Raw genomic sequence first — 23,530 nt, forward strand, 5'->3', positions numbered from 1 at the left:
TTGGTTGTACACATGCAGGTAGAGGTATAAACAATATGATGACATTTTATTGTGTTTTTCTTATGTTAATGTTTCATATTGTGTAGATAGTATGCTTTTTTAAAATCATATAACACATCATATCATCAGTGCTTACAATTCTACAGTAATGTACCACTGGTGAAAAGCAATATTACTGTGATTAATGAGGCAAAAAAATGTGGTTTCATTTTTTTTTGTGATTAATGACAAATGTATTGCACTTTTTGTAAAGGTATCTGTAAACATGCTGTGTATTGTGTAGTAAAAACCTTGTTTGTCTTCCAGGGCTCTCCACGCCAGTTCCTCGAGGGAGGAAGGGGAAGAAGATGAAGACCCAGTCGAGCACATTTGACATCCAGAAGGCAGAGTGGATCAGGAAACACAACCCAGAGCACATGCTGTCTGACGACGGATACAAAAAACACCTCAAGCACCACTGCAACAAGTACGCATGCTTTTAGTCTACTGTGTGTTGAAGTGTCTTCGAGTGAACACTTGCACTAAGTAGAGCGGTATTGCCAGTAGAATAGACTTCTCTGGGGCAGGTGAACATGAACCATTTGGCATGATGCGAAATGCTCAATGTGGCCTAGAGTAGGTTTGCACAATGTGGACAAAAAATGCAAAGTGCATAACATTGCTGGATATCCCAATATTGACATGAAATGTAATAAATAAAGATCCTAAATTAGTTTAAGCTCGTCAACATTTTTATAATTTTTGGCACAGTTGGCATGGCTGTACTAATGTTTCCCTGGCCCTGAACACTTTTTAATACCCTTGATTTTGAAAGAAACTTGAATTAGTGAATTAGCAGGTGCCCTTATAGCATATATGATCATTTTACAGGATTTCCCCAAACTGAAAAGGGAGCTCTTTTGAACACTAGCTGTGGTGGTAATTTAGTAAATTACTGCTACTTGGAACAATGAAGTACGTGATCATTAATCAAGCTGTTTAATTGCAATTAGCTTTAATAATAGACGAAGGCTGATGTGAATGCAGTCAGCCAGTTGCTATTGTGTCTGGATAGCTGAGCTTTATTGGCTCCATTTAGTGCAAGAATAAAGTCTGTGTAGCTGTGGAAAGGCATAATGGACACCTGTTCATCTAATCATTTGTGCAATTATCTAATCAGCATGTTCTGTGGCAGCACAATAGTGCATAAAATCAGGCAGGTAACAAGCCAACAGCTTAGAGTAATGTTCACAGCTACTAGTTGGAACCATGAGGGGAAATGTGATCAGTCATTTTGAGTATTTCTACAGCTATTTTTTTAGAACAGTATCTAAAATAAAAGCATTCAATGAGAGGAAGTTTTGCAGTGTTTTACAATATTGATAGCAATTTATAGCAATTAGAATGAATTAGAGTTCTTTATCAGCTTTTTTGATATAAGTGAGGCTGTACTGCTCAATGTGGAGGATATGTATCATGAGACAATGAGTATTCAAAATATTCCAATATATTGTGATACAGTAAGCAAGGCAATATATATTTTAGGAAAACCCTATTATCCTTCACTATTCACTGTTCATAAAGCTCAGTAAAAGTTACATCATCTATCCATTATAACAGTGAAATGAAACACTGCTCTCTAGTGGTCAGTGTTTAAACTCAACACAAAATTAACCACTTCTGACACCAATCTTTATATGTAGTGTCTTAATTTAAATCAATAATATGTTTTTGAGAATCAAAAGTACAGTTTTGTAAAACATACTATCATGGTACTTCAGTATATCAATATTTTTAACACCCCTAGATAAAAGTAAAGTATATGAGACCTTGGAGAATGGCTGAACAATAATTCAGTATCAGTATATATTGTGATGGTGACAGATGCTAAAAGAATATTTTCTGAGTTTATTATAGGGCATGTAAGATTCATTTTCAGACATGTATGCATTAGGGGTGGGTGATATGGCCCTAAAATATTGTTGAGATATTTCATGGTTTTTTTTTCATGAAAACTATACTCTTGGCGATAAGACAAAACACTAAATAAAAAAATTAATTCAAGAATACTCTACTGCAATAAAATATATATTTTTTTAATTTTATTATTGCATACAATATGATAAGGCACACCCTAACTGATATAAAAAAAAAAAATACAAGAATTTAATCAGATTTGTAACGGAAGGCAATGATCCAGGATGTCAAGATACTAATAATGCACTCCAAATATCTCCATATATCCAGAATTAAAGTAAAATAAATGATACTGCACATACATAATCTGTCTCTAGTAGATATATAGTGGGAATGAGAACAGTGGGAATCTTCCCTTTGACAAAAACAGCAAAAAAGTAGTACCCAGATAGATTAAAGGTATTTCCAGGCATAATATCATTCATGATATTAAAAAATGTTGGTGACATTATTGTGTACGATATGATATGGCACACCCCTAGTATACATTCAGATATCCATTGTGTGCATTTTTCTTTGGCTTTGTTTGTTTAAATTCTATTGTATTGGCAGAAATAAGAAGTACATTGTGATTCAGATTTTGGCTATATTTTGCCCTATTTTGGAACCTATGATAAAAAAAATGATCTTTTACAAACATCTGCATATGGTAAAGATCTATTGTTTCTGAAGTTTTTAAGCTGTGAGAGAGAGAAAGAGAGTCACAGAGAGGACACAGGGCACATCGCCACCACAGAAAGTTCCCTATTGTTCAGTGAGCTCTCTCCTACACCACACACACACACACACACACACACACACACACACACAAACACACACACGCTCATAGCTCATACACCCATCTACACACATTAGATGCGCAGGGACACATTCGCCAGCTTTGCCTACGTCTGCGCTTTTCCGTCTGGGCTGGAATGCCACCATGGCAGGCAACCAGTTTGTGTGCGCGCGGGCGCATCCGTTTTTGCTTGCCTGTGCCTGTGTGTTTGTGTATTTGGAAGTCTGCTGGTGGTCTATATGTGGCATATTAATTGTGTGCATATTCAGTATATATATGTGTGTGTGTGTGTGTCATTAATTGGAATTGTGCATATGTGCATATAAATGTGTAAACATCCATCTATGTATTTGTTTATGCTTATTATGTGATATTCATCTGTCTCTCTCTCTCTCTCTCTCTCTCTCTTTTTTTCCCCCGCTTCCACCCCGCACTCACCCCCTCGTGCCCCCCTGGTTCTCTTCTCTGTGTAGGGTGTTGTTGAGAGTGAGAATGCTGTACTATCTGAAACAGGAGGTCATTGGTGCACAGAATCAGAGAGTGCTGGACGGAGCTGAAGCTAGGTGAGCCTAACCTTGACCTTTCACCTCCTTCTGTGTGCCACCATAAAGCATCTAAAGCTTTTTGTTTTGCTGTTTTTATATGTTTTATAGTTTATAATTACATTCATAAGGATTTTTGCTCCATTTATTATAAATATATATAGAAATTGCTTTTAAATGCAGCACATTTATTAAAACACTTTGTATGTTCAGTAATGTTAGTTCCGATTTCATTATTTAAACAGTTGCCATCTTTTAAATACTTTTTTTGCCGTATATACAAGAGAAAATAATTCCACACTGTTCATTAGAGATAGAAATGTGTGCATATATAAAGAATAATAAACCATATCAGTATTGATAACAGTATTGATGTAGGGCTGTGTAACAGCACCATCTGCTGTCCACAACCACAACTGCAGTTCACAGACTGATTTCTCACACTAATTCTTGTGAAGGACTGTATGATTTTTTGGTCAGTGCTGTTTTTTTTTTTTTTATACACTTGCTCTAACAGCCTGTTGTCTCTTTCAGTGAGATAGATATTTCTATTCCTGATCCGGATCATTCTGAGCTGCCTGCTTTGTGGTGGGATGCTGTTGCCGACAAATGTCTGTTGATTGGAATCTTTAAGCATGGTGAGTAGAACATAAACATAAAAACAGTCCTGCAGCTGATTAGCTCATCAGATGTAGAGTAGAATAGATAGATGTTTCTGAATTCAAATTAAAGTGTAGAACACATAATAACATTAAGTCTAACTCTGTAAATCTAGAACCTTGTTTGTAAGCTGTTTGTTCTGTGTGTGAAGCTCGTATTACATACCAACTTAATTCTTCCAGGTTGACTAGATTGGCCAGTGCAATGGACCAACTACTTTCTATAAAGATGAAATCTGCTAAACTTTCAACATCATGTATAGGGGGCTGTTCTTCTTATTGAAATGAATAGGAAGCATGAATGCGTAACATTTGTTGATTTCAAAGGATGTTATTTTGTGTTAATCCCAGCTGTCATTAAATGTGATGATGTTCCTTTATTATTTTATTTTTTATATTAGTTTACATTTTTTATCCTTGTGCAGCTACTGTTTTGAGGGGAAAAAAAGTTTTTCTTCTAGCAGTAAAACATTAAGATCAGTGTTATTGGGACACCTGTTCATTCACTGTTTTTTTTTTTTTGTTTGTTTTGTTTTTTTTGTTTTGGGTATTAAAGAGTTTATTGGAGTAACTGTCTCTACTGTCCACTGTTAGCAGGGGCATCTACAAACATACATCTGGACATATAGTGTAAATTTCTGGATATTTTATGGACAACACTACGTTCTCCTAGTTTCTTACAGCACACATTGTTCAGCTAAACTAATCAGGCTGTGTGTTTGTGTGTCTTTTTGTAATTTGCAGGTTATGAGAAGTACAACACTATTCGCGCAGATCCTACTCTGTGTTTCCTAGACCGGGTCGGCCGGCCAGACGAGAAGGCTATCGCTGCTGAACAGAGAGGGAATGATTTTATGGATGGGTGAGATGAGAATATGCTAATGCATTTACCTAATTTTTCGAACTAAAAGGTGCACTTAAATTCCTTTAATTTTTCCCAAAATCGTCAGTGCGCCTTTTAATCTGGTGCACCTTATGTATGAATTCTACCAGTCAGGTATTAAGGAGCAGTAAAGCCACTCCACTAAATTACAGCATTATAAAGGGATTTCACTGAAGTTTCTCCAGCACTAAAGCTGGAGCAGTAGTAGCATGAACCACTAACCGCACTTTGTGCTAGGATTTTTGCCGCTCAGAGGCGAGTATATTGGACTGTAGCCTGCATGATTACCGTGGTAAAACAAACTATGTTGGACGAACTGCTTGATATCACCCTGGCTTACAGGAACACTCAGGGTTCCTCAGTGTAGCGCTGTCAGGCGTCATTTACTAGCACTAAACACAGCTACTCGTTGCTAATGCTTTTTGTATTCAGAGTGCAGTGCTCTCTGAAACTGACAGTTTTTTTATGTCTGTAATTGCAGGGATGTTGATGATCCTGAGTACAAACCTGCTCCAGCTATGATAAAAGACGATATGGAGGTAAGATAACTGTCGACTTGAATATACTTAATGAAAATTTGGGAATATTAATGATCTTAACTATTTAATGTACGTTTTTTTAGGATGATGCTTCCTCTCCAGGTGATTTGGTCATAGCAGATACAGGAGGAGGTATGACCGATTCCTTTCTGCAGAGCAGCTCTATAAATATCTGCTTGTCTTGTTACTTACTGTGTTTTTGTATGTGTGTGTAGAAGGTGGTTCTGTGTTGGATGGCGGGGGCGGTACTCTCGGAGCCGGGATGGGAGCGTACTGGCCGTCTCAGTCTGCGTTAACTGCTCGACTGCGGCGCCTCATCACTGCGTCTCAGCGCTTCACCAAGAGCAGACAGATCTTGCAGATCCACAAAACCCAGCAGATCATGGCTCCTTCCCTCTGCCCTCTGCCTCCCACCATCACAGAAACGCTCAACCCCAAAATGGTCGCCAAGATTGAGAGACAACAAAGGTAAGGGATGACTGACGCTCCCAAATGCTTCCAAATAATTAGGTTGTTGGTACAAATGCTATCATTCTGCTGCCAGATTTAACTGAGATTTTGTTTAGACATGTAACTGTAAATTACCTTCCCAGAAATAACTGTGCTGAAAAATGTCATTTTAAGACTTGAGGTTAATGCAACTTATAGAATAATGATAAAATAGAATAGTAATGCAGTTACACTTACTTAAGAAACTTTTAAAGAATTTTTGAGACTACTCAGGCATTGCTTTAAATACTCTAAATAAATAAAACGCTCTTCTAGGGATGTCATATCCTATCATAGGCAATAATATCGGCAAAAATTGTAAAATCATAAAAAAAAAAAATATATATATATATATATATATATAGTGATGTTGCATTATTCTTAAAGGTCTATTTCTTTTAGCTATTACAGGTTACATGCATTAAATATGCTTTTCTACTGTTTTGTTTCTACTGAATGTATGAAACTCAAACTATAATATTTATTTTATTGTAGAAAATGATATTTGTGTAATTAATAATAAAATAAAAAATCAAGAATATTATCATAAAAATATCCTAAAATTTTGTGATAAAATTTCGCCCACCCCTACATTGTCCTAAACAAAGTCGACATTCCAGCTCATCTATCTTAATGGATAAGCTATTTCAAGGTTAGCAGAAATTATTTAGGTCATGTCCATATATCGTATAAAATATCAGTTAAAAAAAGTCATTGTCATGACGGGTCTAATTTTGTTCTTTTATTATTCTAAACGTTTTGTATCTTTTTTTTCTCTTCATCTTTTCATGTAGGTGGACTAGGAGAGAGGAGGCAGACTTCTACCGTGTGGTCTCTACATTTGGAGTGGTGTTTGACCCAGACCTGGGCCGCTTTGACTGGACCAAATTCAGAGCCATGGCACGTCTGCACAAGAAAACAGACGAGAGTCTCCAGAAATACCTGTGTTCTTTCAATGCCATGTGCAGGAGAGTCTGTCGTCTGCCAGCGAGGGAGGGCGGTGAGTTTTTTTTTCTCTCGTAAGACACACAGAGAGAGACAGAGAGTCATCTGTGGTGTGGTACTGCCGGTATTAAATAAATAAATGATAGAGAAGCTCCTGCTTAAGGGAGTACTGTTCATCAAGCCTTCAGTAGCCTCTCCATGTGAATCAGTTAAATGTGATTCGAGTGGTAATAAAACTCTGCAGGAGACTCCCTAGGAGCAAAACAAATAAGAAATCAATTAGTTTTTTTTTTTTTTTTTAGCTATAGCTGTAGACATTTAGTCCAAATCCATTTGTTCTTTGTTAATGAGCTTATTACCAGCCAAAAGTTTGGACACCTATTTTCAGTTAACGTTTTTTCTTTATTTATTTATTTTACATTATAAATGTAATATTGAAGACGATATTAAAGCTATACAGGAACACATGCGGAATTATTTAGTAAACACAGTGTGAAACAAACCAGAAAATGTGTTATTTAGATTCTTTTAAACACCATATTTATCTTTGAGGACAGATCTGCACACTCTTGGTATTTTTATCTCAGTGTCTTCATGAGGGAGAGTCATCTGGAATTGTTTTCTCAGCATCTTGAAGGAGTTCCTGGTGGTGCTGAACCATATCTGCTGCTATTTTCTCATGCTGTAAAGCTTCAGCTCATCCCACATCACCATCGCAGATCTCAGTTGATCAGGTTTAGGTCAGGGGATTGTAGAGGACAAATACTTTTTTATATTTTTTACTATATAATTACATGCATGTCTATTTTTTGTTTGTTTTCAACAAACACACTTTAACTTATTTTTTAAATTGTAGATTAATAGTAATCAAAGAAACAAAAATAAAAGAAAACAAGAAAAGGTGTGTCCAAATTTTTGGCTAGTTTTTAATATTTATTTAGCTTTGTATAAGAAATGACCAATCCTTTATTTTTTCCCCTTTTTATCTTCTCTTCAGATATAGTGGATCCCTCTCTCTCCATCCAGCCAATCACAGAAGAGCGTGCGTCCCGTACGTTGTACCGCATAGAGTTGCTCCGACAGGTGCGGGAGCAGGTGCTGCGGCACCCCCAGCTTTACGAGCGCCTCTCACTGTGCCAGACAGGACCAGACCTGCCTGTGTGGTGGGAGCCTGGAACTCACGACCGAGACCTGTTGATTGGGGCGGCCAAGCATGGAGTCAGCCGGACAGACTACCACATACTGCGTGACCCAGAGCTCTGCTTCATGACGGCTCAGAGGAACTACAGCCAAAACAAGGGGGTTCCAGCACCAGCCCAACCCCAAAACCAGGCACTGTTGCTGGGGCAGACCCGCACTCCAACCCCCTTGCTGCAGAACCAGCAGATTCAGGCTCCTGGAGCTCCAGCATCACCGCTAATGGCTAATTCTGGCCACAGAGAGGAGGTGGTCATGCCTAAGGAGGAGCCGCTTCTAGAGGGAGACGAGGCAAACAGGCCTCAGGAAACAGTAATGAAGATGTGGAGTCCTTCTGTTAGGCCTCCTACACCCACTGGGGAAGTACTGGTGAAAGAAGAGATAGCAGGGAACGCTGGAGAAAGTGAGAGAATGGTGGCAGCCAGAACAAAACCCCTCACGCCAAACTCTGCCGCTCGTAAGCAGAAGAAGTTGAGTAAGAGGAGCCGCAAAGAGGCTAGAAGGAGGTCCGGTTCAGAGTCTGACTCTGATGGATCCTCATCAAGCTCCTCATCAAGTTCTTCATCAAGATCCTCAGGATCTTCATCATCTTCATCACACTCAGGATCCAGTTCCTCATCCTCATCTTCTTCTTGCTCTTCTGGGTCGTCATCTTCATCGTCATCGTCGTCATCTTCTGGGGAGAGCGACAGTGAAGAAGCTCCAAAAAATCGTGAGTGAAAATGCAGAATAAAAAAACATTGTCTTATGATTGCAAAAAAGTCAGTAATTGGAACATTGGAGTGGTTTTAACCTCTGGTCAAGATGCTTGAGGATGTGAATCATACAGGCCTAAAATATAAATATATGATAAATATGCTGGACTTGTTGTTCTGCATGGTTAAGACAAATAGGAAGTGGAACAGTGAACAGTTGGTGTATATCTGAAATATTGTGTATTAGAAATTAATTTTAGGTCCAGCATTTCTAATATGAGAGATCTGATCCCAAGTGGTCTCAGAAGAAAGTCGTCACTGGTGTAATAAGTAATTGATGTCAAACCGGTATACAAAAGAAAACAGCAGTTGATGACGGAAACCTTGTACTGCTGTAATAAAAAAAACATACAAGACCTAAAACAACTGTTAGTGGCCCCACCAACAATCTCCAGAGGGTAGGAGTAAAGATATTACAATCTTTGATCACAGAAGACATACATAACACATAACAAAAGTACAGAGGCTTCGCCAGTCCAAAGAAGACCGGAAAACTCTAACCAGAACTGCTCTCTTCTCCAGCGTTAATATTGCACGAAATCTGATTGCAAGGAGTTTCAGAAAACATTCCTAATGCATTTTGCCAATAATTTGTGATCAGATCATCTAGGATGCATGTTAATGGCAGGTCCTAAAGGGGCCTAAAATGCATTTCACATGAACTAAAAACTTCTTTAACTCCTTAAATATTTTATTATTTTTTGTTATGTAAGATATGATGATGGGCTGATGGTCTCTTGGCTGAATTTAGCACAACCAAGCCACATTTGACAGGCAGATCAAGGTCACCAAGCCATTGATTTAAAAGAAAAAATGCTTTTAGTAGATTGCTGCTGGTATAGCATGAGTACGGTCAGCACATTTGTGAGCGATTTTTCCATTACGCTTAGCTCAGTTTTTACACTATCTCCAAATGTTTGTGGACATCCATTCTAATGAATAAATGAATGAATGAATAAAGTTGCACTTATTCAGAGCTTTTTTAGACATTCAAGGATGCTTAACATTCACATTGTACACCATAGGGGGAAATCAGTGTCCCTGGAGGAAAATCCACCCAGATATGGACTTGAACCCAAGTCCCCAGCGCTGGGAGGCAAACATGCTAACCACTAAAGCCACTGTGTTGTCCTTTAGTTTCTGTAAGTTGCTTGCATCGCAGGACCATATATGCACACAGCATATCTTGCACCAGTAGAGAAGCTTGCCAGATAAACATGAACCTACTGGCACCCTAACTAATTCAAGGTGTGGAATAAAGGAAAATATAGGCATCATAACATTGAGCAGTGGAACTGTGTTCTCTAGAATGATTGTTCTCTATTTGGTGAGGTGAGATCACATAACATCCTGACAGTTACTCAGAGACAGTTACTCAAATACTCTTGATTTAGGAATAAACTATTAATATGTGATGTGATGTCATTTGTCTACATGCTTTCACAGAATGTGTATACTGACGTAACAATATATGAATTTGTATATGTGTAGCATCAGCTGTGCCTGGCGTAAAAGGCTTTGACGAGGACAGCATAGCATCTCATAGCACTACTCACGAGGATCTGCAGGACAGTCACGTGACCAACGGCATCACTAACCCCTCCCACCCCTTCCAGGGAGGTTACATGCTTGCTGCTTCCTATTGGCCGAAGGTAAACTGTGATTCGTACATTTGTCCTGTTTTCAAGTCTACCGTACTTTTTACACTATAAGGCGCATTTAAAGTTCTTTAATTTTCCAAAAATCAACAGTGCACCTTATAATCAGGTGCACCTTATGTATGAGTTCTACCAGTCTTGTTGTAAGGAGCAGTAAGCCACTCTGCTGGAGTACAGAGTTATAAAGAAGTTTCAGTGAAGTATCTCCAGCATTGAGGCTGGAGCAGTATTAGCATTAGCCGCTTTTGGACTGTAGCCTGCATGTTTACAGTATTAAAACAAGTAATGTGATAGTGCCCAGTGTGTTACCGGAACACTCAGGGTTCCTCAGTGTAGCGCTGTTGGGCGGCATTTACTAGCGCTAAGCGCTGCTATCCTCGTGTATAAAAAAGAAAATACCAGAAGACCAGAAAAAAGACGTTCAGTGATAGTGTGCCTTAATAATACGGTGTGCCTTATAGTCTGTAAAATACGGTAATTATCCATTGCTTTACATTAATTAAGTGTTATTCAGTAAAGTCACCACCATACTGCTGCTGTGCTAATTTCTGCAGGACCGTGTCATGATCAATCGATTGGACAGTATTTGTCAGGCTGTGTTGAAGGGCAAATGGCCTGGGACTCGGCGTGTGTATGATGGAACTGCGGTGGCCTCTTTTTATACCACTAAACTCCTGGACAACGCAGCCAACCTCGCAGAAGACCCTGCAGCCTCCCCTCAGGGCTCAAAGGTGAAGAAGCATGATGCAGACAGAGAAAAGGAGTTCTCAGTCAAAATCAATGACGTATGTTATTTTAAGTTCTCCCCCACAAATGCTGGCCTGCAATGGATATTGCGGCGTTTGGCGCCTTTTGTTCTGTTTGCTTTTATTTGCTGCTTTTGTTTGTTTGCTCCTGCTTTTGTTACTTTCAGTTTACCCCTCTTGGTTATGTTTAATATAATTTAACAATTACATTATTTTAATTCTATTTTAATTTAATGTTTTCATTTTGTTCATTTTATTTTGTGCTGCTGATAAAGAAATGATCATGAACAGATTTAAAACCTATTGTTTGCTTTTGACCCCTTTAGCAGGAGGGCAGTCTGAAGCTGACCTTCCAGAAGCAGGGAATGTCATTAAAGCGTCCTCTGGACGGAGAGGAGGGACCTCTTGCTCAGCAGCAGTATCTGGCCAGGCTACAGGAGTTACAGAGCGCCTCTGATAGCGGCCTGATCGACTACACCAAATCACTTAACAGCTATCCACAGGGTAATGCAACACAACCAGCATGTAGTGTAGTCAAAACCATATTGTGTAATATGTACAAATAATAATTATATACTGTAATTGAAAAATCTGTTATTTATTATTTTTCTCCATTCCCACATCACTAGGCATGGCCGGGGTGCCTGGTGTGAGCGGCATGGCTGGCATGGCTGGAGTTGCCGGTCAGATGCATCTAAACGGAGTGGTTGACGGTCAGCCGGTAGTGAAGAGGAGAAGAGGAAGAAGGAAGAATGTGGAAGGGATGGATCTACTCTTCATGAACAAGAACAGACCTCCTGTTATGCCTGATCAGGTATGGAGGTTTATAATGAAGCTCTGGATTTTGTGAATTGATGCATCGGTTACTAAACCTACTTTATATATAGAATTTATAAATCTGCAGTAACTCTTTACTTTTTGAGTCCACTCATAAAGCTAAATGACACATACATAAATATTCATGTTAAAATGTGTTATATATTTATATGTAAAAGTCTTATTTAATTGTTCTTGCTTTTGTTAGTTTTATGAATGGATTATGTGGCTGTTAGGCCTTTTTTGAGCATAATTTTAGGGCAAAATTCCTGTCACATTTAATTGTTTGCTTTATTTATATAGGATTTCAATTTTGATGTCTGATTTGTCTTATAAATATTAATAAATTAAAGTTGTCAGTGGCACAAAGTAGCCTTAAATTGACCATAATCTAATTTATACAAAATATTGTCCAAACAAAAATGGTTACTGTGACAGGTCTTCTCTTTTTATTAACATTTAGTAAACATGCTCAAATATTTGTCATCTCCTCCGCATCATCTGCAGGTTCCCCCAGGTTGGAGTGGGAGTGTCCCACCGGGTATGGCACCTGGGCAGAGCATGCCTCAGGTTGTTGGGCCTATAGACACTGAGAGCCGAGTCCCTGTGATCAACCTCAAAGATGGGACGCGGCTTGCTGGAGAGGACGCTCCAAAACGGAAGGATCTAGATCAGTGGCTAAAGGAGCATCCCGGCTTTGTGGCAGATGTTGGATCTTTCATTCCTGTAAGGTTACACAATGCTAACAACAGTTATTAAAACTTCAGAAGAATGCACAGCAATCACTGAGTAACTTTACTAATACACCTGTATCTTAAGTATCTCAATGCTATGAAACAGTGTATCCTCTTGATTCCATTAAATAGTTTAGATGCTGCTTTCTCAACAGTTTTAGCTACAGAAAGATAAACATCTTTATTACTCTGTGAATTTATCACAAACTAATTCCTAATTGGTGTGTATGTGTCAACAGGGTGTGAATAAGATGCAGTTTCAAGATGGACGGCCAAAGCAGAAAAGACATCGCTGCAGAAATCCCAATAAGATTGATGTGAACAGCCTTACGGGAGAAGAGAGAGTCCAGATCATCAACAGGAGAAATGCCCGCAAGGTTAGAGTCACAGTTGTGTGATCTACAAACATTATGTCTTGTGAAAATATAGACTTTTGTCTCTGATCAGTTTCCATACCAATGTGTTTAATGTTGATGTTTTCTACCCACAGATCGGTGGTGCATTTGCTCCACCTCTGAAGGATTTGTGCCGGTTCCTTCAGGAGAACCCAGAGTATGGTGTTCCACCAGAGTGGGCCGACGTTGTCAAACAATCTGTAAGAATTTAATGTTTTTTTGTTTGCCTCCTTTATGATGATATAGAGAACGAAACAATGCACAACCTCACATTACTTGTATACATGAAGTCAACAACACTGCATATTTTTTGGGGTTAAAACATATTATAGTCTTATTGTGATCTGTGTTGTGTCTTTCATTTGCACTTGATATTTCTTCACATTGTGAAGTGTCAACAAAATGTGTGTGTGTATGTATGTGTGTATATATATATATAATTACAAGACTACACGAGAATTTGAAATATTGCACACCATTAAAGGCCGTTTTTATGATCTTGGATTATGATATAAGGTTTAGTCTATGTACAATAGTCCAAGCCGCTGAAAATGCTGAATTCTTGAAGACGCATCACTTTGCTCAGACAAATGTTCGTACTACTCTATGTCCGGGTGCTCCTTATGAGGTGGATATAGTTTTTAAAATTATACATTTCTATGCATCCAAACAGTCCCTTTGATGTTTTGCAGGGCTACCTCCCAGAGAGCATGTTTGACCGCATCCTCACTGGTCCAATCGTCCCCGAGGAGGTGAGTAGACGAGGGCGCCGGCCCAAGAATGCTCTGACCAAAGCAGCAGCCACAGCTAGTGCTGGGGCCAACACTGCTGCTCTGGGACTCAACCCTCTCCTGGCCAACGGCCTCCTTGGTGGCCTGGATCTAACCAGCCTGCAGGCCCTCCAGAGCATCCAGTCTCTCCAACTCACAGCTGGACTCATTGGCCTGCAGCCTGACGCCGCCAACATGGCTGCCATGTTACCTGTGATGCTCTCTGGCATGGCTGGACTGCCCAACTTGCTTGGGATGAGCAGTCTATTGGGAAAACAGGATGCTGCGGGCGCCATGGCAACAGGTAGCGAGGAGACGGGGAATAAGAGTAGCGGAGAATCAACAGCTCAGACCTCGAGCGCGGACGTCAAAGTGGAGAGGACAGAGAGCCAAAGCTCCACACCAAGCAGCTCCGCAGCCACCAACTCTACCCAGCTAAGTGCTTCTGCCTCAGGCCATCCACTGGCCCTCAACCCTCTACTGCTCTCCAGCATGCTTTACCCAGGGATGCTTCTCAACCCAGGCCTTAATTTACCTGTGGCCAATCAGCCGCAAGCTACTAACACTCAGCCCACCCCACCGCCTCAGCCCGCCCCCTCTGAGGCTACGCAGCAACAGCCCAACCAATCGGAGGAGAAGGGCAGGGATGAAGGGGAGGAGCCTGAGGAACAGAGGGACAACAGTGGTCCAGAGGGCTCCGGGAAGGCGGAGGAGTCATCTTCCTCGGAGTCTGAAAGCTCATCATCATCATCGGAGGATTCCGATTCCAGTGATGAAGACTGAGCCTTTATACATATATAAATACATATTATATATTTATATACATCTCTTAGAAATGTATACAAACAAACACATATAAGAGCACTTACTTACATCATGGTTTTGATTTGTTTTTTTTTTTGTTTTTTTTTTTCATGTAAATATAAGAACTAAAGTGTTGTGTAACAAAGATTTAAAAAAAATGGAAAAGAGAGACATGAGTCAACAGATGCTGAAATATGATTTCAGTGTTTGTTAAGGTACGGCGCTGTTTTGAAAAGACATTTTGCATGTCAGAAAAAAAAAGAAAAAAAAAGAACTAGTAGGTTTATGAACTTTGTGAACTTGTATTGCACAATGATGTACAATTGCAACAGAGGAGAAATCAAAAATTGGCATTACTGTATTAATTATGTTGGGATTTAATTTTATTAAAAATGAGGACATACGTTATTGCTCATGCAGAGCTGTATAATTAATATATTTTGCGTGGGAGAAACAGAACTTGACTATTTTGGTTTCTTTTGGTTTCTTTTGTAAATAATTTTGCAGGATCATAGACATCTGGGCTTCACAGACAATACAGTCAGTAACTTAGATACTTCAGCAATAACACAGGCAGCTAACGAATGTCACTGAAGCTGTAGATACCGCTGTCTCCACCCTTCACTCTACACTCTTCCTCACATTCATTGTCTGTTTTTCTTTAGCTGAAACTTTTCGTATTAGAATTTTCGTTTTACTACTTTCTATCCATGTTTTGTTTTATTTTATTTTATTTTATCTTTAGTACATTGTTGTATTTCAGGCCTTTTTGGCATCCATATCAGTTTGTGACTCAACTACACTTTCATGCCTTCTGATGATTCTTCCAGCATAGAGAAACACAAGTAAATGTGTCTTTTATTTTTATTATTTTTATTTTTATCTTGCTCAGTCAGTAGCTGTAGGTGTAATACAGGTATTGAAAGAAAAAGTCTATTCCAGGATGGATGTTTTAACTGCATGGGTGGCTTTGCTGAGGCTTAACTATTATCAGAGCCCTCCAGGCCGCTGTAACAAAAGCCGGGGAAGGATTTTTACTTTCTAGCGGTCAGTCAAATAATAATAATAATAATGTTTCCTAATGCAGAAGGATCATAGCAATGGTAAATCTATATGTTACAGTAATATTTAACATATTTTACAGATATATACATGTGTAACAGTGGTGTGAAAGGACGTGGGTTGTTGGAAACCATACCCAATTCTGAAACATTTAGATGTCGACTAGAGACATGCTAAATTTAGCACATATGCTAAATGCTATTCCTCAAGATTATGGCTTAGCTGTGCTTTCAGGGCTGGGTGTCTAGGGCCTGCAGTTTTTGTGCTGTGTTGTTTTAGGGCAAACAATAAGTCTCACTTCCTGTTTGGAATCGGACAGCTTCCTCTAGTATGTACGTCCACAGCTGTGTGTGTGTGTGTGTGCATGGTCGTGTTTATAATGTTTGGATGAGGCATCCATTCATCCTAAAAGTCTTCTTCAAGTACTAATGTCTTTGTTGAACATCCAATATAGTATTGAAATAATTGGAGTATTAGAACAGAGTACATCTCTGCTCAAAGATTTGACATCTCTTGTCTGGTCCTAGTTTTGGTCAGTTTTCCAGATTACATCTAGTCCAGAATTGCACCAAACTGGACAAGGCTTAATCTCCTCCCAGAAAACTGTGCTTTAGTGTTTGAAACACATTTTCAAGTACAATTGCATCGGGTGTTGGAAAAACACTGAGGGTTGCTTTCCCGAAGAGGAATTAGGCCTAGTGGTAGACCTGTCATTTTCTCATAATGAAAAACCTCCATTTAAAATGCTAGTCTTGGGGTGTTTTTACACCTGTAGTCAGTTTATCTGGTCCAAATCAGAGTGGGGTTAGCTGATGCTGAGGAGCATAGTGCACAGTCACTTCCACTGTGTTATAATATCACTGACAGTTGGCTGTGGAATATTTAGTAGTGAGAAACTTTCTCGACTGAACAGGTGTTGCATCCTATCACTGAGTTCCTCAGAGAGACCCATTCTTTCACTAGTGTTTATAAAAGCAGTCTGCATGCCCAGGTGCTTAGTTTGGTTGATACACCTGTGAACATGGAAGTGATTGAAACAACCAAGTTCAATGATTTGGATAGGTAAGCGAATACTTTTGGCAATACAGTGTACTTAACTACCTGCCTGCGCTGCCCCCTATTGTATCTGCCCATGTACTGCACATTACATATGAGTGTAGCTTTACCTTTTAAGGACATATACAACCAACGTACATGTATACAAACAGAGGATGGATGTAGTATATGAACGAGTATTTAAGTGTGTATTTATATATATACACACACACACGTAGTACGGTATATCTCTAGCTCAACACACCAGAAGTGTGTCAGTATGTGGAAACTACTCACATACTACACAATACAGGTTTACTTTCAGAACAGAATCAGGAAACTTTCTTTTAAAAATGGCATAATGACCCCCTTCAGTATTGCATCAAATGTGCCAACTACTTGTCAGGTGTGCAGTATTATTATTCATGACAATAAATACTGTTTATATAAATACAGCTCTAGAAAAAATTTAGAGACCACTTCAGTTTCTCTGATTTTGTTATTTATAGGATTATGTTCAATATCAATATATATATATATATATATATATATATATATATATATATATATATATATATATATATATATATATATATATATATATATATATAATCAATATTTGGTGGAATAACCTTGGTTTTTAATCACAGTTTTCATGCATCTTGGCATATTCTCCTCCACCAGTCGTTTACACTGATTTTGGATAACTTTATGCCTTTACTCCTGGTGCAAAAATTCAAGCAGTTCAGCTTGTTTCGATGGCTGTAATCATTCATCTTCCTCTTGATTATATTCCAGAGGTTTTCAATTGGGTAAAATCAAAGAAACTCAATTTGTAAGTGTTTTTTTTGTATAAAGTGGTAATGAAGAGAGCGTATCAGATCTGATGAGTGTTTTCTCAAAGCTTCCTTTTTTCTCACACTGTTTTGGAAATAGTCTCAGAACAGTTATCAGGTTATACATTAGGACAGTACAGTGAGCCCAGGGATGGCTTTTTTTTCTCCATATGACCATAATTAGAGTCTTTCCAGTGTCTCCACAAGTGCTGATAGTTCTTAAAATGCTGTGTTTAGAAGTGCTCTTATGCTGTACCTCTGGATCTGCTCTCTTCATAGAAGTGAAGAGAAAACAAAAACTACACTTTTCCATGAATACCTAATGACTTAGGTTTAGTTTAGTTATGTCTTAGTTTGACTTGCATTCATCCATACTTTATATCTTTCTTTCTTTCCTTATTCATTCATCCATTCTCTTCTTTTCTTAACTAAGAGTGTTTGATTGAGCACTCACTTGTTCTGTACAGCGTATTTGATATGTGTTCCTTCTTATAAAGCAACTCTCTCCTCACTGTGTATCAGGTGTATCTTAGACTGTTGGGCACCTATTGACACATACTTATATATACATATACATACACACATTTGTGGTCTTTTCTATGGCTTGACAATGGCTTTGTTTCTTTTTCCAGGATAACTGATTGATTGAACACATGCCTTTTGTGTACCACCTTCTATATAACTTGTTTTTATTTTTATTTATTCCACTCTTCTTCTTTTTTCAGCACTTCCCTCACAATCTCAATCTAATCTAGTCAGCCATTCACCCATTTCAGCTTTAATTTGCTGAATGTCGTCATACAAACATGCCTTTTTTTTTTCTTCGACTTAAGCCACAAACTGGTCTTGCTGGAAGACTGCAGACTGCTATCCAATTACAGCCTGTGCTGTGAGCTACAGCTGCATTATCATTATCATCTGTTTATTAATAACCATAAAAAACTACATAATAGAAGAGCCCACTCTGGACAAGAAAGGTTGACGTGCTATAAAATAAGCAGCCTGCTCGTTTTTATTGGGGCAGAAGTTTTTTTCTTTCTTTCCTTTTTTTATGTTTGTGACCTGAAAATTTGATTGATTCTTCATATATATATATATATATTATTCTTGTTATTTTAAGTCATGTTTATTCATTACCCAATAGTTCAGGTAGTATTTCATGTGTATTAGGGGTTGACTTTACACTGCAGCCGCTGGACTACTGACCATAACCACACAATTTTTTCTGCCTTTGGCACAGGGACGTGACTTCCAACATGCAAACCGAATAAAACGGATACACTACTGTAAAAAAAAAAAAAGAAAAAAAAAAAAAAAAGGTTTGTTTCTTTTTTTTCCTCTCTAAACTATGTGCGTAGACGTTGGAATGACAGGAGTAGACAGAAATGGCCTTGTGGGATTTTTTTTTTTTTTTCTTTTTTTAAATGATTTTTATGCTCTGGATAGGCGATACCACCAGATCATTCTTGGGGTCCTTGTTTTGCTGAATCTTTTGTTTCTCGACAGTTGCAATATTTGCAAGTTGTGGTCTGTGTAGTCAAACAATACTTCATGTAGTGGAGAATACCTGTCTTAAGAAGTCATTTCTAATTTATTGAATTACTTTCTATGAAGTTCTATAGAAGAAATTGAGGTTTAATTATTTTTATTAAACGTATTCTGACTATCCATTATGTCTATTACATTGATTTACTTTGAAAGTGCAAGTGCTGGACTTCTGACTGTATCTGCATCATTTCCTGTCCGTTTGCATGGTGGTTAATAAAGAAACAGTGGTGTAGTGAAACATATAACATAACTTCGAGCTTGTTAATGGTGTAAAAAATAGTGATTTGTTTGCATGGGCAATGCTATGCCCAGATCACTAGCATTGTAAGCCTGTTTGAAGCATCTGCTAAATAGGGCTGGGGCGACGCGTCGACATAATCGACGTCATCGATTACAAAAATACATCGATTTGCATAACGTGCGTCGGCGCGTCGTAAACATGGCGGCGCCTGTGGAGAACATTAGAGGTTAGATCGGGCCCAAAAATTCCAACTGGCTGTTTTCGGGCTGTTTTAATGAGCGAAATGTGATCAGAATTATGTTAATTAACACGGTAACATAGAAGCATAGAACTATTATTTAATTAAAATGATTTTTAAGAACAGCTAAACACAGTTCTGCAAGTCAAACGCGGAGGAGTTCACGTGCGAGAGACACAGAGAGAGAGAGAGAGAGAGAGAGAGAGAGAGAGAGACACAGAGAGAGAGAGAGAGAGAGAGAGAGATTTGCTTGTTCTGGTGAGAGCTACTCACAGGTGAAGGTTCTCTTTGATCTCCTCGTGCTCATATTCTAGTCCCATTCATAATTCTGCAGCTCCCTCAGTGTTTTCTGCCGTATTTTGCGGCTAGCGCGAGAGCTTAAAACTGACACCGCGGACCGCGAGGTGCCGCCGCGTTTGTGCCGAATCCGACTCTCTGCTGAATCTGACTCCCACTTCGCAGACAGAATCGGCACAACACCCCCGCTGTAGAACTGCGGTAGTGAAAACAGCGCTTATAAATAAATTAGTTTAGTTTCACTTTCAGTTTTCGTTATTTTTTTTTAAATAAAAATATAATTAAAAAACAGACGCCTACATCTCGGACTATTTTCTGGAGCCCGGGTCGGATTTACGGGCGGGCCTCGGGTCATGTCGGCTTCGGGCAGAGAATCTAAGCTCTAGAGAGCTTGGACTCCGGAGAGCAATCTCCAGCTACAAAAAAACGCCAGCGGGCATCTAAAGTTTGGGAGCATTTCACGCAAAAGGGCAACAATGTGGTCCTCTGCCATACGTGCAAAAGGAGCACTTGAAGCGCAAACATCCAGGAGCACTATGTCAACAGGGTCACACAGTAAGTTACCGTTTACATCAGGGTCTCCGCGGGTGTCCTTAAAAAGACTTAAGGCTGTCTACCAAAGGTTTTAAACCTGCCACAGGCAGAAATTATACATTTTTGGTTTATATTTGTGCATGGCATTTCGCAGTTTCCAGAAACAGTAGCATTATTCATAAGTTCAGGTGTTTAGCTAAGCTAGCTGCCTTAAGTTATTTTAGCTAGCGCCGTCGGTGCTGCGGTGTTACACCGTTTTCTGTCACCGTCGGAATTTTGTGACCAGTGCTCACGGTTATGAGCGTTCATTGGCAAAACGGAAGCTTTCAATACCTACACCTTACCCTCAGCCCTAAACTGAACCGTTTTGGCCAGTCGGGGTAAACATTAGAAACGAACACGTTTCGAATCGGCCAGTGCACCGGTCTGCTGAGAACTACTTGCCAGTGGTCACAAAATCTAGCGGTCACAGAAAACAGTGCAACACACGGTTGTGGTGTATGGGAGCTTATCCATTTTTAGCGTTAAAGATCTAAACAACGTGCTGTACATCTAAGTGATTATAAGTGTGGGGTTTGGTTTAGTAGGCTTGTGTTGTTGTTGTTGTTGTTGTTGTTGTTGTTGTTATATATAAATATAGTAATTTATCGTTTGCTTTAAAACGTAAAATAATTATTTAAATATGTTTCTCAATGAATAGATTAGTCGACTAATCGAAAAAAATAATCGTTAGAATAATCGTTTAAAAAATAATCGTTAGGGACAGCCCTACTGCTAAAAGCGCTTTATTTCGGAATGCTGTTTCACTACACCCAAAGAAAAGTTACTTTATTTTAGTAATTCAGTTCAAAAGGTGAAACTCATATAATATATAGATGTATTACACACAAAGTGATCTATTTTTAGCGTTATTTTATTGTTAATGATTATGGCTCACAGCCAATGAAAACAGCCAAAAATCAGTGTTTTAGAAAGTTAGAATATCTTATAAGACCAATTGTTACTTTTGGCAGTGTGCCAAGTCCTGCTGGAAAATTAAATCCACATCTCTGTAAAAGTTGTCAGCAGAGGTAAGCATGAAGTGCTGTAAGAGTGTCCAGGAAAACACTTGGAAAAAAAAGACTTTGGTCTTGATAATAAAACACAGTGGATCAACACCAGCACATGACATGTCTCTCCATACCATCACTGATCATCAGTAAATTTAGCATTTTATTGTAAATAAAGGGAGCAGAGTCTGGAGGAAGAGTGGAGAGACATGCAGTCCAAACTGCTTGAGGCCTAGTGTGAAGTTTTCTACAAGTGATTGGCTGTAAGCCATAATCATCAACAATAAAATAAATAAACTCTCGATATAGATCACTCTGTGTTTAATACATTTATATATGAGTTTCACATTTTGACCTAAATTACTCAAATAAAGTAACTTTTCAATGATATTCTACTTTTTTTCTATCCCATAGAAGCTATAGAATGCGATGCATTGAATGTGGATGTAATCTCTGTTGGTCACTTTACATGGAAAACTCTAGCCACAAGCTGCCGTTCATAATCATTACCACCCACTGCACTGTCCACTGTGGGTAGTAATGCTTTCTCTATGACATTATTTTTGATACACACATTCACTTGTGTTCTATCACACTTAAACTCAGGGTTGTTGACCCCTGCTTCTGTATAAATACATTATATAAGAATCACCATCAGTGTTTATCAGCTAGTTTAAAATCAGCACACTGACTGCAGCAAACCTCAAAGAGAAACTTCACAAACTGTTTTTTTTTTTTTTGCAAACTCTGAATTATGCAGGGAAGCAAAAATGTAAAGTCAACAGAAATATGTATTTTATATTCTTCAAAGTGCTCCTGCTCTCCTTTCATGCAGCTTTACTTGGCATTCTCTCAAGCAGCTTTATGAGGAGTTTCTTTGGGTTCTTATTGAAGTTCCGCATATGCTGATAGCTTGTTGGCTGCTGAAAAGTGCTTGTTTAACACTGAAATATTTCATTTTTCCAATACAGTATTGTTCAAAAGTAAGTATGAAATGAATGTATGTCGTTTATATACACTAGTGATATATGGATTTATTTACAAACTAGAATTTGAATTATTTTAGTGTTTGGACACCCCTGTTTTAAACATGATACTGTGTGTAGTTAAAGAAGTGATGATTAACTAAAGGTGAAATATTTTTTTCTAATCGTTCACAACTCCAGCCTTACACCAAACAACATTCAAGCTACACGCCCCTCCAAAAAGTATTGGAACAGGGAGGCCAATCTATTTATCTCTGCTGTAGACTGCAGTCATTTGCATTTGATATTAAAATATGAATATGAGCTTTTATTTCCAGGTATATTAATCTGAATCTGATACACAGTTTAGAAGACAACACCCCCATTTTTCTTGTGAGCAAAAGTATTGGATCATGTGACTGCCAGGTGTGTTGTGTTGCCCAGATGTGTCCTGTTTCGTTGATAATATAAAAAAGAAATAGCATTGAATGTCTCAGTTTCAGATTTAGGGTTTGCCTAGGCAGACTGCATTTAAACCAGATTGCAGACTATGGGTGAAAAGTAATTGTGAGGGAAGAAAAAAGCTGAGAGAAGATGGAAAATTAATCAGAGCCATTAGACATGTTCTGAACAAGAAATGATGTATTAAATAACAGATATAAGGTAGATCAAGGAAATCCACAGCAATTTATTACAGAAACAAAGGGGGCTATCTTCTGAAACAGAAATGTTGATATTTTGCCTTATTCGTCGTTTAATGTCAAACCCAAATGTTTTTAAACTACAGGAAAAATAATGTAATTGGCCTCAACGTTCCAATACTTTTGGAGGGGAGTGTATTTCATTGTAGCAGACACATTTCCTGTGTCAAAATAAAAGATCAAGCATCTGGTATCTTGTTCATATAACCAGGGTTATGTCCATATTCTGCATAAATTTACACCAGGAGAATGATAAGAAATTACTTCAAAGGAATTTAGTTGTGCAAACAGTGACAATGCAGGATAATCAGTCTGTGAGCGCCCCAGACATGGATTAAACCTAGTCCCAGACTATATT

General features: G+C 38.5%; 1 protein-coding gene across 9 annotated transcripts in view; it reads left to right on the forward strand.

Moving 5' to 3' along the window:
- Positions 1 to 19,267, forward strand: part of chd9 (chromodomain helicase DNA binding protein 9) — a 109,678-nt gene extending 90,411 nt beyond the window's left edge. For 6 of the 9 annotated variants that reach the window (XM_022667052.2, XM_049471400.1, XM_049471399.1 and 3 more), the window contains 17 exons: positions 307 to 466; positions 3,208 to 3,297; positions 3,811 to 3,914; positions 4,680 to 4,797; positions 5,300 to 5,357; positions 5,441 to 5,489; positions 5,573 to 5,825; positions 6,641 to 6,846; positions 7,789 to 8,700; positions 10,235 to 10,395; positions 10,956 to 11,186; positions 11,474 to 11,651; positions 11,777 to 11,961; positions 12,471 to 12,689; positions 12,937 to 13,074; positions 13,188 to 13,292; positions 13,785 to 19,267. In XM_022667052.2, coding sequence (XP_022522773.2) covers positions 307 to 466; positions 3,208 to 3,297; positions 3,811 to 3,914; positions 4,680 to 4,797; positions 5,300 to 5,357; positions 5,441 to 5,489; positions 5,573 to 5,825; positions 6,641 to 6,846; positions 7,789 to 8,700; positions 10,235 to 10,395; positions 10,956 to 11,186; positions 11,474 to 11,651; positions 11,777 to 11,961; positions 12,471 to 12,689; positions 12,937 to 13,074; positions 13,188 to 13,292; positions 13,785 to 14,645 — 4,028 coding nt within the window. In that variant the 3' untranslated portion in view covers positions 14,646 to 19,267. The remainder of the gene's footprint in view (positions 1 to 306; positions 467 to 3,207; positions 3,298 to 3,810; positions 3,915 to 4,679; positions 4,798 to 5,299; positions 5,358 to 5,440; positions 5,490 to 5,572; positions 5,826 to 6,640; positions 6,847 to 7,788; positions 8,701 to 10,234; positions 10,396 to 10,955; positions 11,187 to 11,473; positions 11,652 to 11,776; positions 11,962 to 12,470; positions 12,690 to 12,936; positions 13,075 to 13,187; positions 13,293 to 13,784) is intronic. The other 3 variants (XM_022667060.2, XM_049471402.1, XM_049471401.1) reach the window with 3 other exon arrangements.
- Positions 19,268 to 23,530: the final 4,263 nt, after the last annotated feature.

Source organism: Astyanax mexicanus, chromosome 23 (genome assembly GCF_023375975.1).
Source record: "Astyanax mexicanus isolate ESR-SI-001 chromosome 23, AstMex3_surface, whole genome shotgun sequence".
Lineage (NCBI taxonomy): Eukaryota > Metazoa > Chordata > Actinopteri > Characiformes > Acestrorhamphidae > Astyanax > Astyanax mexicanus.